At 43.7% G+C, this 13,413-nt stretch overlaps 1 protein-coding gene across 3 annotated transcripts in view; it reads left to right on the top strand.

The window, feature by feature from the left end:
• Positions 1-13,413, top strand: part of rcc1l (RCC1 like) — a 37,269-nt gene that overhangs the window by 3,163 nt on the left and 20,693 nt on the right. For all 3 annotated transcript variants that reach the window (XM_063031559.1, XM_063031561.1, XM_063031560.1), the window contains exons 3-5: positions 9,219-9,347; positions 10,865-10,931; positions 12,943-12,994. In XM_063031559.1, coding sequence (XP_062887629.1) covers positions 9,219-9,347; positions 10,865-10,931; positions 12,943-12,994 — 248 coding nt within the window. The remainder of the gene's footprint in view (positions 1-9,218; positions 9,348-10,864; positions 10,932-12,942; positions 12,995-13,413) is intronic.

Raw genomic sequence — 13,413 nt, 5'->3', positions numbered from 1 at the left:
ACAAGAGAAAATCTGCAGATGCTGGAAATCCGAGCAACACACACAAAATGCTGGAGGAACTCAGCAGGCCAGGCAGCATCTATGGAAAAGAGTACAGTCAGAATCAGGTTTATTATCACCGGCATGTGACATGAAATTTGTTAACTTAGCAGCAGCAGTTCAATGTAATACATAATCTAGCAGAGAGAAAAATAATAATAATAATAAAATAAAACATAATAAATAAACAAGTAAATCAATTACATATATTGAATAGATTATTTAAAAATGTGCAAAAACAGAAATACTGTACATTTTTTAAAAAAGTGATGTTGTGTCCAAAGCTTCAATGTCCATTTAGGAATCGGATGGCAAAGGGGAAGAAGCTGTTCCTGAATCGCTGAGTGTGAAACCCTTCGACAGGACTGGAGAAAAAATGCTGAGGAGTAGATTTGAAAGGTGGGGGAGGGGAGAGAGAAACACCAGGCGATGGTGAAAATTGGAGGGAGAGGGATGAAGCAAAGAGCTAGGAAGTTGATTGGTGAAAGAGCCATGGAAGAAAGAAAAAAGAGGGGAGGAAGAGCTCTAGAGAGAGTCGATGGGCGGGCAAGGAGATGACATGAGAGAGGGAAAAGGGGATGGGAAATGGTGACTGTCCGCTGTGGTCGTGTTAAGGCCACACTTGGGTTGGAGGAACAACGCCTTATATTCCATTTGGGTAGCCTCCAACCTGATGGCATGAACATCGATTTCTCAAACTTCCAGTTACGCCGCCCCCCCCGCCACCATCTTATCTCCTTGCCCGTCCATCACCTTCCTCTGATGCTCCTCCCCACCCCACCCCCATTTTCCTTTCTTCCATGGCCTTCTGTCTGTTTCACCAATCAACTTTCCAGCTCTTTGCTTCATCCCTCTCCCTCCAAGTTTCCCCTATCGCCCAGCGTTTCTCTCTCCCCTCCCCTACCTTTCAAATCTACTCCTCAGCTTTTCTTCTCCAGTCCTGCGGAAGGGTTTTGGCCCAAAACATTGACAGTAGATGCTGCCTGGCCTGCTGAGTTCCTCCTGCATTTTGTGTGTGTCCCTGTATTGTTTTATTCCCTTCTCTTGTTTATCCAGCTTCCCAGTGAATTCACAAATGCTACTCATTTCATAAGACAAAAGGAGCAGAATTAGGCCATTCAGTCCATTGAGTCTGCTCTGCCAGTCCATCAGGGTTGATTTATTGTCCCTTTCAACCCCATTCCCCTGTAACCTCTGACCCCCTTACTAATCAAGAACCTGTCAACCTCTGCTTTAGATAGGCGCAATGACTTGGCTTCTACAGGAGTCTACACCGATTCACCACCTAAAGAAATTCCTCCTCATCTCTGTTCTAAAGGGAAATCCTTCTCTTCTAAGGCTGTGCTTTCTGGTCCAAGACTCCCTCACTAGAGGAAACATTTTCTCCATGCCCACTTTATCCAGGCTTCTCACTATTTGATCTTTCAATGAGATCCTCGCTTTGGTTCCTATTAAATCTCTCCCCTCTTGCCTAAAATCTGTGCCCTCTAATTGTTTAATTTCCCAGCCCTGGGAATAAGACACCCCCATAGTTGCATTCTCTGTCTCTATCCCTCATGATTTTGTACATCTCTTTAAGATCAACCCCCCCCACCCCCCGCCACCGACACTCCAAGGAAAAATGGTCTAAACTGACTCAACTCAGTCCCTCAAGTCCTAGAAACTTACTTGTAAATTTTTTTTGTACTCTTTCCAGCTTACTGGCACCTTCCCAAAACTAGGAAGACCAAACGAAACACAATTTGTCAGGGGGATGGGAACAGGAGTGCTTGGGCTGAGGATGGGGTAATTTGTACACAGCTCGATGGAGTGTGTAGTGAGACGGTGAGGAAGAACAGACAGATGATGGGGCAAAATTGCAGTCAGTGTGGGATGAGTTGAGCAACACGGGAGCAGAATCAAAGAGGGAGATGAATACAGGACTGAAGGTGTTGTACTTGAATGCACACAGCATACAGAATAAGAACATAAAATATACAAATCTATAGCACATTACAGGCCCTTATGCCCACAATGTTGTACCAACCATGTAACCTACTCCAGAAACTGACTAGAATTCCCCTAGCTCATTCCCCTTTATTTTTCTAAGGTCCATGTACCTATCCAAGAGTCTTTTAAAAGACCCTATCGTATCTGTTTCCACCACCACTGCCGGCAGTGCATTCCACGCACCCACCACTCTCTGTGTGGAAAACTTACCCCTGACATCCCCCTCGGTATCTATTTCAAAGCACCTTAAAATTCTGCCCCCTCGTGTTAGCCATTTCAGCCCTGGGGAAAAAGCCTCTGGCTATCCACACGATCAATGCCCCTCATCATCTTATACATCTCGATCAGGTCACCTCTTTTCCTCCGTCACACCAAGGAGAAAAGACCAAGTACACTCAAACTATTCTCATAAGGTACACCCTCCAATCCAGGCAACATCCTTGTAAATGTCCTCTGCACTGTCTCTATAGTATCCACATCCTTCCGGTAGTGAGGTGACCACAACTGAAGACAGTACTCCAAGTGGGTCTGACCAAGGTCTTGTATAGCTGTAACATTACCTCACGGCTCTTGAACTCAATCCCACGGTTGATGAAGGCCAACACACCATACGCCTTCTTAACAATACTGTCAACCTGCACAGCGGTTTTGAGTATCCTATTGACATGGACCCCAAGATATCTCTGATCCTCCATATTGCCAAGAGTCTTACCATTAATATTATATTCTGTCTTCAAATTTGACCTACCAAGAGGAACCACTTGACACTTATCTGGGTTGAACTCCATCTGCCACTTCTCAGCCCAGTTCTGCATCTTATCGATGTCTTGCTGTAACCTCTAACAACCCTCCAGACTATCCACAACACCCCCAACCTTTGTGTCATCAGCAAACTTACTATCCCACCCATCTTCTTCTTCATCCAGGTCATTTATAAAAACCACAAGGAGGAGGGGTCCCAGTACACCACTGTTCATCGACTTCCATGTAGAATATGAACCTTCTGCAACCACCCTTTGCCTTCTGTGGACAAGATAGTTCTGGATCTGCAAAGCAAGGTCTCCTTGGATCCCATGCATCCTTACTTTCTGAAGGAGCCTTGCATGGGGAACCTTATCAAATGCCTTACTGAAATCTTAATTTACACTACATCCACTGCTCTACCTTCATCAATGTGTTTAGCCGCATCCTCAAAGAATTCAATCAGGCTCATAAGGCTTGACCTGCCCTTGACAAAGCCATGCTGACTATCCCTAATCAGATTATGTCTCTCCAATTGCTCTTAAATCCTGTCTCTCAGGATCTTTTCCAACAACTTGCCCACCACTGAACTTATGATGCAAAGATCATCGCAAAAGGCTCAGCAATCTCCTTCCTCGCTTCCCACGGTAGCCTGGAGTATATCTCATCCGATCCTGGTGACTTATCTCACTTAATGCTTTTCAAAGGCTCCAGCGCATCCTCTTTCTTAATGTCTATATGCTCAAGAGTTTCAGTCCGCTGTAAGTCATCTCCGCAATAGCCAAGGTTTTTTTCCCCGGTGAAATGGTAGATGAATAAGATAGATGACCTTGAAGCACTGTTAGAAATTGTCAGGTATCATTTGTGGGCATCACTGAGTTGTGGCTGAAAGGAGCTTAACATCCCAGGAACACATTATTTTGAGGATAAAGGATAGATACATGCCAAAGGTGAAGAAACATTCTAAAGGGGGATGACACAACTTTGGCTGACAAGGGAAGTTAAAGATAGATAAAAGCAAAAGAGAGGGGTACATAATACAGCAAAATTTAGTGGAAAGTTAGAGGATTGGGAAGTTTTTAAAAACCTGCAGAAGTTGAAATATGAAGGTAAACTGTCCAATAACATAAGAGGATACCAAAAGTATTTTTCAGATGCATAAAGAGTAAAAAGTGGGGTGATAATGGCTACTGAAGCACAGGACAGGTAGTAATGAGAGACAAGGAAATGGTGGACAAACTTCATAAGTATTTTGTGTCAGTCCTCTCTGTGGAAGATGCTAGCAGTAGACCACAAATTCAAGAGTGTCAGGGAACAGAAAGGAGTATAGTTGCTATTACTAAGGAGAAGGTGCCTGGGATGCCGAAAGTTGTGAAGGTACATATGCCACCTGGACCAGAAAGAGGTAGCTGAAGAGATTGTGGAGGCATTGGTAATGATCTTTCAAGAATTACTAGATTCTGAAATGGTTCTTGAGGTTATGCCACTCTTTTTTAAACTTTGAACTTTGAGATGGGGGAGGCAAAAGAAAGGAAATTATAAGCTGGTTAACCTGACTTCAGTGGTTGGGAAAATGCAGGAGTCCATTATTAAGTACAGTATGTCATTTCAGGATAATTGGAGGCACATGATAAAATAGGCCTAATCACCATGATTTCCTAAGGGGAGATCTTGCCTACTGGTGACAGTGGTTGCGGGTGACTAGTGGTGTTCTGCAGAGGTCAGTGTTGGGACTGGTTCATTTCACATTATACAGTAAGTCAGTGACAAAATCGATGGCTTTTTGGCCAGGCTTTCAGACAATACGAAGATAGGTGGATGTGCAGGTAGCTCTCGTCTACAGAAGGACTTAGATAGATTAGGAAAATGGGTGAAGGAAGTGGCAGTTAGTGTAGGGAAGTGCATGATATTGCACTTTGATAGAAGAAAGAAAGAAAGGCGTAGACTATTTTCTAAAAGGGGAGAAAATTCAAACATCAGAAGTTCCAAGGGACTTGGGAATCCTTGTGCCACATTCTCTGATGGTTAACTTGCAGGTTGAGTCTGTGGTAAGGAAAGCAAATGCAAATTCATTTTGAGTGAAGTAGAATATAAAAGCAAGAATATAATGCTGATGCTTCATAAGGCATTGGTCAGGTCAGACTGTACTTGGAGAATTGTGAGCAGTTTTGAGCACCTTATCCAAGAAAAGGTGAGTTGGTATTGGAAAAGGTCCAGTGGAGATTCAGGCGAATAATTCTGAGAATGAAAGGGTTAAAGTATGAGGAGCATTTGGTGGCTCTGGGCCCATACTTGCTGGAGTTCAGAAGAATGGGGGGGTGGGGTTCTCATTGAAATCTCTTGAATATTGAAAGGCCTAAATAGAGTCGATGTGGAAAGGAATGTTCCTATAAATTCAGGGGATATTTGCTTGGAGTTCTGCATAGGTACGTTCCAATGAGACAGGGAAAGGATGGTAGGGTACAGGAACTGTGGTGTACAAAGGCTGTTGTAAATCTAGTCAAGAAGAAAAGAAGAGCTTACAAAAGGTTCAAAAAACAAAGTAATGATAGAGAGAGAGAGAAGATTATAAGGCTAGCAGGAAAGAGCTTAAGAAAGAAATTAGGAGAGCCAGAAGGGGCCATGAGAAGGCCTTGGTGGGCAGGATTAAGGAAAACCCCAAAGCATTCTACATGTATGTGAGGAGCAAGAGGATAAAATGTGAGAGAATAGGACCAATCAAGTGTGACAGTGGAAAAGTGTGTATGGAGCCAGAGGAGATGGCAGAGGTACTTAATGCATACTTTTCTTCAGTATTCACTACAGAAAAGGATCTTGGCGATTGTAGGGATGACTTACAGCGGACTGAAAAGCTTGAGCATGTAGATATTAAGGAGGAGGATGTGCTGGAGCTCTTGGAAAGCATCAAGTTGGATAAGTCACTGGGACCAGACGAGATGTACCCCAGGCTACTGTGGGAGGTGAGGGAGGAGATTGCTGAGCTTCTGACGATGATCTTTGCATCATCAATGGGGACGGGAGAGGTTCCAGAGGATTGAAGGGTTGCGGGTGTTGTTCCTTTATTCAAGAAAGGGAGTAGAGATAGCACAGGAAATTATAGACTAGTGAGTCTTACTTCAGTGGTTAATAAGTTGATGGAGAAGATCCTGAGAGGCTGGATTTATGAACATTTGGAGAGGCACAATATGATTAGGAATAGTCAGCATGGCTTTGTCAAAGGTAGGTTGTGCCTCACGAACCTGATTAAATTTTTTGAGGATGTGACTAAACACATTGATGAAGGAAGAGCAGTAGATGTAGTGTATATGGATTTCAGCAAGGCATTTGACAAGGTACCTCATGCAAGGCTTATTGAGAAAGTAAGGAGGCATGAGATTGAAGGATACATTGCTTTGTGGCTTGCCCACAGAAGACAAAGAGTGGCTGTAGACAGGTCATATTCTGCGTGGAGGTCGGTCACCAGTGGTATGCCTCAGGAATCTGTTCTGGGACCCCCTTCTCTTCGTGATTTTTATAAATGACCTGGATGAGGAAGTGGAGGGGTGGGTTAGTAAATTTGCTGATGACACAAAGGTTGGAGGTGTTGTGGATAGTGTGGAGGGTTGTCAGAGGTTACAGCGGGACATTGATAGGATGCAAAATTGGGCTGAGAAGTGGCAGATGGTAGGTTAAATATGATGACAGAATATAGTATTAATGGTAAGGCTCTTGGCAGTGTGGAGGATCAGAGGGATCTTGGGGTCCAGGTCCATAGGACACTCAAAGCTGCTGCGCAGGTTGACTTTGTGATTAAGAAAGCATATGGTGCATTGGTGTTCATCAATCATGGGATTGAGTTTAAGAGCGAAGAGGTAATATTGGAGCTATGTAGGACCCTGGTCAGACCCTACTTGGAGTACTGTGCTCAGTTCTGGTCGCCTCACTACAGGAAAGATGTGGAAACCATAGGAAGGGTGCAGAGGAGATTTACAAGGATGTTGCCTGGATTGGGGAGAATGCCTTATGAGAATAGGTTGAGTGAACTTGGCCTTTTTTCCTTGGAGTGATGGAGGATGAGAGGTGACCTGATAGAGGTGTATAAGATGATGACAGGCATTGATCGTGTGGATAGTCAGAAGCTTTTTCCTAGGGCTGAAGTGACTGGCACGAGAGGGCACAGGTTTAAGGTGCTTGGAAGTAGGTACAGAGGAGATGTCAGGGGTAAGTTTTTTACACAGAGAGTGGTGAGTGGTGAAATGGGAGCAGCCGGGGAGAACCCACGCATTTCACAGGGAGTTGAACCTTGAATCTCAAACAGTAATAGTGCCACGTCAATCACTACACTATCATGGTTTCTGGCGGCACTTTCTCATGTAATGCTTGCCCTTTTTACTTTTGTCTTCCCCACCATGCAGGGACGCACACGAGTGAAGCACTGATTCACTTGCATTTCTTCTTGTCTCGTCTTCTGCATTTGGTGTCCAAAATGTGGCTTTCAATGGAGAAAGCGCATGCAGGTTGGCTGAATACAGGTTCATTCAGACCACCAGGGTGAATGGCATGTCCTGTTGCCCATTTAATTCTCCATCCCATTCTGTTATCTGTCTCCTACAGTATCCAGTGATGCTCAGATTAAGCTCCAGGAACAGCACCTCATCTTCTGACTGGGCTCGTTCAGCCCTTGGGATTCAATGTTGAATTTAACAACTTCAGAGAAAACTCATTCTTTTTCTCTCAACAGATGTTGCTGGATATTTCAGTTTGAGTTTATTTAGCTTATTTTCTGTTGCTCAATGCTGCTTTTAAAGTAATTATCACTGAAAGCATCAAGTTGGATGAGTCTCTGGGACCAGATGAGATGTACCCCAGGCTACTGTGGGAGGTGAGGGAGGAGATTGCTGAGCCTCTGGCAATGATCTTTGTGTCATCAATTGGGATGGGAAAGGTTCCAGAGGATTGGAGGGTTGCAGATGTTGTTCCCTTATTCAAGAAAGGGAGTAGAGATAGTCCAGTAAATTATAGACCAGTGAGTTTTACTTCAGTGGTTGGTAAGTTGATGGAGAAGATCCTGAGAGGCAGGATTTATGAACATTTGGAGAGGCATAATATGATTAGGAATAGTCAGCATGGCTTTGTGAAAGGCAGGTCGTGCCTTACGAGCCTGATTGAATTTTTTGAGGTTGTGACTAAACACATTGATGAAGGTAGAGCAGTAGATGTACGCAGTGTGTATGGATTTCAGCAAGGCATTTGATAAGGTACCCCATGCAAGGCTTATTGAGAAAGTAAGGAGGCATGGGATCCAAGGGGACATTGCTTTGTGGATCCAGAACTGGCTTGCCCACAGAAGGCAAAGAGTGGTTGTAGATGGGTCATATTCTGCATAGAGGTCGGTGACCAGTGGTGTGCCTCAGGGATCTGTTCTGGGACCCTTACTCTTCGTGATTGTTATAAATGACCTGGTTGAGGTAGTGGAGGGATGGGTTAGTAAATTTGCTGATGACACAACAGTTGAGGTGTTGTGGATAGTGTGGAGGACTGTCAGAGGTTACAGCAGGACATTGATGAATGAGAAGTGGCAGATGGAGTTCAACCCAGATAAGTGTGAGGTGGTTCATTTTGGTAGGTCAAATATGATGGCAGAATATAGCATTAATGGTAAGACTCTTGGCAGAGTGGCGGATCAGAGGGATCTTGGGGTCCGAGTCCATAGGACACTCAAAGCTGCTGCGCAGGTTGACTCTGTGGTTAAGAAGGCATATGGTGCATTGGCCTTCACCAACCGTGGGATTGAGTTTAAGTGCTGAGAGGTAATGTTGCAGCTGTATAGGACCCTGGTCAGACCCCACTTGGAGTACTGTGCTCAGTTCTGATCACCTCACTACAGGAAGAATGTGGAAACTATAGAAAGGGTGCAGAGGAGATTTACTAGGACATTGCCTGGATTGGGGAGCATGCCTGATGAGAATAGGTTGAGTGAACTCGAGCTTTTCTTCTTGGAGCGGCAGAGGATGAGAGGTGACCTGATAGAGGCTTGGAATTGGGTACAGAGGAGATGTCAGGGGCAAGTTTTTTACGCAGAGAATGGTGAGTGTGTTGAATAGGCTGCCGGCGACGGTGGTGGAGGCAAATACAATAGGGTGTTTTAAGAGACTGCTGGATAGGTACATGGAGCTTAGAAAAATATGGCTATGTGTAACCCTGGGTAATTTCTAAGGTAAGGACATGTTTGGCACAGCTTCGTGGGTCGAAGGGCCTGTATTGTGCTGTAGGTTTTCTGTGTTTTTTCTATGTGACACATTTGGCCAGCATTGCAGTGCATATTCTGTCTGATCTCTCCAATCCCCCCTCTCTGCACTTCTGTTTGTGTCCCACTTTTCCATTTCTGATCTAAAACACTGTTCCTCCCTTCAATGATGTGTCCTGCTAGCAGTTTCTGATCATGTAATGAATTCATTATTCCTTTTCAGCTAAGGGTTATGAATACGTACTGGAACCTTCCCCTGTGCCATTGCCTCTAGAGAAGCCTCAGGAGACACGAGTACTGCAAGTGTCGTGTGGGAGAGCACACTCACTGGTGATGACCGACAGTGAGGGAGGTCTGCACTGTTTCTATTTAAACACATTTACCCCTCTTCTCTTTGTATGATCCAAGTAACTTCCTTTGTATTCCAGTAGTTCTTCCTCTAAAACTCCAACATTTGTTTACAGTTTAAGTACACCCAGTTGGTTAATCGAATAAGTGTAATCATCAATGAAATACTTGAAGTAGGCAAGATTGCTCTGTCATGTTAAGAAAGAAGTGCCTCGTTCGGTTGCGCCTTTTGCCATTTCATAAGACTGTAAGGTATAGGAGCAGAATTAGGCCATTTGGCCCATCGGGTCTGCTCTGCCATTTCATCATGACTGATCCAATTTTCCTCTCAGCCCCAATCCCTTGCCTTCCCCCTGTACCCCTTCATGCCCTGACCAATCAAGAATCTATCAACCTATGCTTTAAATATACATTTAAAAACTTGGCCTTCACAGCTGCCTATGGCAGCGAATTCCACTGATTCTCCACTCTCTGGCTAAAGAAATTCCTCCTCATCTCTGTTCTGAAAGGACGCCCCTCTATTCTGAGGCTGTGTCCCCTGGTCTTAGACACTCCCGCCATAGGAAACATCCACCCTAACAAGTCTTAGACACTCCCGCCATTGGAAATATCCTCTTCACATCCACTTATCAAGTCTTAGACACTCCTGCCATTGGAAATATCCTCTTCACATCCACTCTATCAAGTCTTAGACACTCCCGCCATTGGAAACATCCTCTTCACATCCACTCTATCAAGTCTTAGACACTCCCGCCATTGGAAATATCCTCTTCACATCCACTCTGTCAAGTCTTAGACACTCCCGCCATTGGAAATATCCTCTTCACATCCACTCTGTCAAGTCTTAGACACTCTCGACATTGGAAACATCCTCTTCACATCCACTCTATCAAGTCTTAGACACTCCCGCCATTGGAAAGATCCTCTTCACATCCACTCTATCAAGGCCTCTCACCATTCAATAAATTTCAATTAGGTCACCCCCCATTCTTCTGAATTTCAGTGAGTACAGGCCCAGAGCCGTCAAACAATAAGCCGCTCAAGCCTGGGATCATTTTCATGAACCTCACAAAATATCATGAATTTCAGTCGATCCCTGAGAATTTGGACAGGTTCTGACCTGGTTACTCACACTACCAATGGTCACTGTCTGCTGGCCAGCGGTGATCCCCCATCTCTGATGCAGACAGCTGACAATCAGCTCAGGAGAATTACCACCCGGGCTTTGTGAAATCCTCTGTAAAGGGGGTTCCGAGGTCTGCTACAGAGCTAGGTGAGGTGGGCGGTGAGTGGAAGGAGTGTGGTCAGGATATCCTTTTGGTTGAAATGTGAATGAATTTAATTTTGACAGCATTTCACAGACTGGCACAATTATTTATGGAAGGTGGTGAGTGGATGGTGTAATTAATTAGTGGTCTTACTGCAGCACTACATTCTTCACATTGTTATACCTGTCGCACCTTGAGGTGCCTCTGCTGAAACTTGTAGAGCCGTAACAACATGAAACACTTTTTTTTGTAGTATTCAGTATGGGAAACAACGCGTATGGACAGTGTGGGAGGACCATTGTTGACAGCGAGGTTTATAGGTAAGCTACCTTGAACTCTGAATCTGAATCAGATCAGTAATATCTTCCTAAACTCAGTCTAGCTGTGGAGAACCACAGGTACTTACGACACAGAAGACCTTTTGGCCCAAGATGATTGTCAGGTCAAGAAATTCAGCTATTTGGGTTACTCCCCAGATCTCAATCCATGTTGCATTCAGCTCTTCATGTGTCCATCTAGGGGTCATTTAAAGTTTTATAGGTATTCCTTCCTCTTCCTAGTCCACCCCACTGCTCTTTCAGTGAAAATCCAGGTCCTCCACTCATTCACAGTTCCCCTGTCATTAACTGCTATGGTTTCTGCTCATGACCTCTCATGATTTTGTTTGTTTAAATCCCTTCCTGATCTGCTTTGCCTCGGTAGTAAGTACCCCATCTCCTATCCCTGTAGCTGTTCTTCAGCCCTGATACTATCCTTGTAAATCAGAACAGAAAATGTTGGAAACACTCAGCAGGTCAGGCAGTATCTGTGGTCCTTGTAAACATGCTGTTTGTCCTGCTGAATGCTTTCATCATTTTCTGTTTTTATTTCAGATTTCCAACATCTGCAGTTTTCTTTATTTTCACCAATGTCGGATATCTCTTTGGCGATTTCTACAATCCAGTCATAACCTTCCTATAGCAAGGTGATCAGAATTCATGAAACCTGGCCTGTTTGATATGGTTTCCATGTCTTTACTCTGGTTCAGCCAGTAAATAAAAGTACTCTATGTGCCTTCTTTTCTGGCTTACCTATCTGTCCTAATAACTCAGGGGTGCCTGTCTTCCTCTCCACTTTTTGGTATCATGTCTTGTCTTGTATGTTCCTTTTCCTTGTTCTTTCTACTCTTTGTGCATTAGCACATTTTTCTGGACTAAATTTCATTTGTAATGTTGTACCAACTAACCAGACCATTAATATCATCCTCTTGCCATGACCTTGGATTCTTACTATCAGTTACTGGTTTTGGTATCAAAGGCAAGCATCTTAATCATGGGTGCTGCATTAAAGTTCGCATACACCAGAGAAGGCAAAGGATTCCACACAAGCCTCCATTCACTGAAGCTCTCGTTGACCATAATTCTTGGCTTTCTCACATGAACCAGTTTTATAATCCAACTTATCCCATTCTTTTGGATCATGCAGGATTTTGCTTTCTTGATCAGTATTTGCTCACAGGACTTTGTCAAATACCTTGCTAAAATCCATGTAGATTACATCAAGTGTGTTTTCCTCATCAGCTCTCCTCAGCAGACTCAATAAATGTTCGCTCGGTATAACAGACTTGGTAACAAATCCATGCTGATTGTCCTTGATTTACCCTTTGCTCTCCCTTGGAGGTTTTTCCAATAATCCCTCCATCATTGCTGTGTGGCTAACTTTCCAACAGTTACTTGGTCTATCCCAATTCCCCAGTTTTAAATGTTAGCCGTCTTTCAGACACAATGCCTGTTGTCAAAGAGCTCTGAAGAGATGATAATCAAAACCTACAACAGAGACCCAGCTATTCTCCCTGCATCCATACTGAGGGGTCTTGTTAGAAATTTTGTGCACTTCCATCATGTTAAGTTGGCTAGACTTGTATTCACAAATTACGAGTGGGGAATGATCTTCCCTTATTCTTCGAACTAGTTAGTACAGGCCCAGTCAACTTACCTACTTCTGGGATCCCTCTGTTATCATCTTGCTCTCGTTTATGTACGAGAGGGTCCTTCCCTCCCTGGAGAATCTGCTTCCTGAGGCTAAACTGTACTTTGTAGAATATTTAGTTTTAACTAAATATTTAATGATCCAAGTACAAAGAGGCTTTGAATGGTGTAGGGTTGCTGCAGTGCCTGCAGTTCTGGGGTTAACAGCAGCGGGCTGTTGTAATGTGAACTACAATCTTGATGGACCAAGTAACTATAGGGTAGTCTGCCTCACAGCAATGGTGGAGTAATGTATACAACAATATTTGCTGATCTCACACACTGGCTGTGGTTAATTTTAATATCTTATTGTATTTGTTTCCAGTGGCAGCCAGATTATTCACCGCATTGAAGGTGTGGATAGTAGAATTGTTGAGGTAATATTTAAAATCCTTGTTCCTTTTTAAAGTGATGAAAGTGCGTGGGATTCTTGAGTAGTACAAGAAAAGTATCTTGAAACATTAAAGATTTGCCGTAGTTTGTTGTTAACTGTTCGAAATGTTTCTTAATTTATTGTGATTGTAGTGCTGCTTCTGTCATGTTCTGCCTTGGTGATGGCTCCTGTGATCTGTGTACCATTCAACAGGAATTATAAACCAGTTCCACTGAGAATTTTATCTTGGCAAAATGGAGTACAGAGCTAACAAATTCAACACTCGTCTGAATATTTTAGAAGGAAGCTAAACTCAAATATTTGATTTTTTTAAAAAGTTTTTTTTTCATTGTGGTGTTCCCAGCTTTAAGCATGAGCAAGTTTTCTCTAAGCATGTGCAGACCAGTTTGAAGAGCCTGCACA

Source organism: Mobula hypostoma, chromosome 23 (assembly GCF_963921235.1).
Source record: "Mobula hypostoma chromosome 23, sMobHyp1.1, whole genome shotgun sequence".
NCBI classification, from domain to species: Eukaryota; Metazoa; Chordata; class Chondrichthyes; order Myliobatiformes; family Myliobatidae; genus Mobula; species Mobula hypostoma.
The sequence above is the reverse complement of the archived record's forward strand: the minus strand, read 5'-3'. Positions and strand labels throughout refer to the sequence as shown.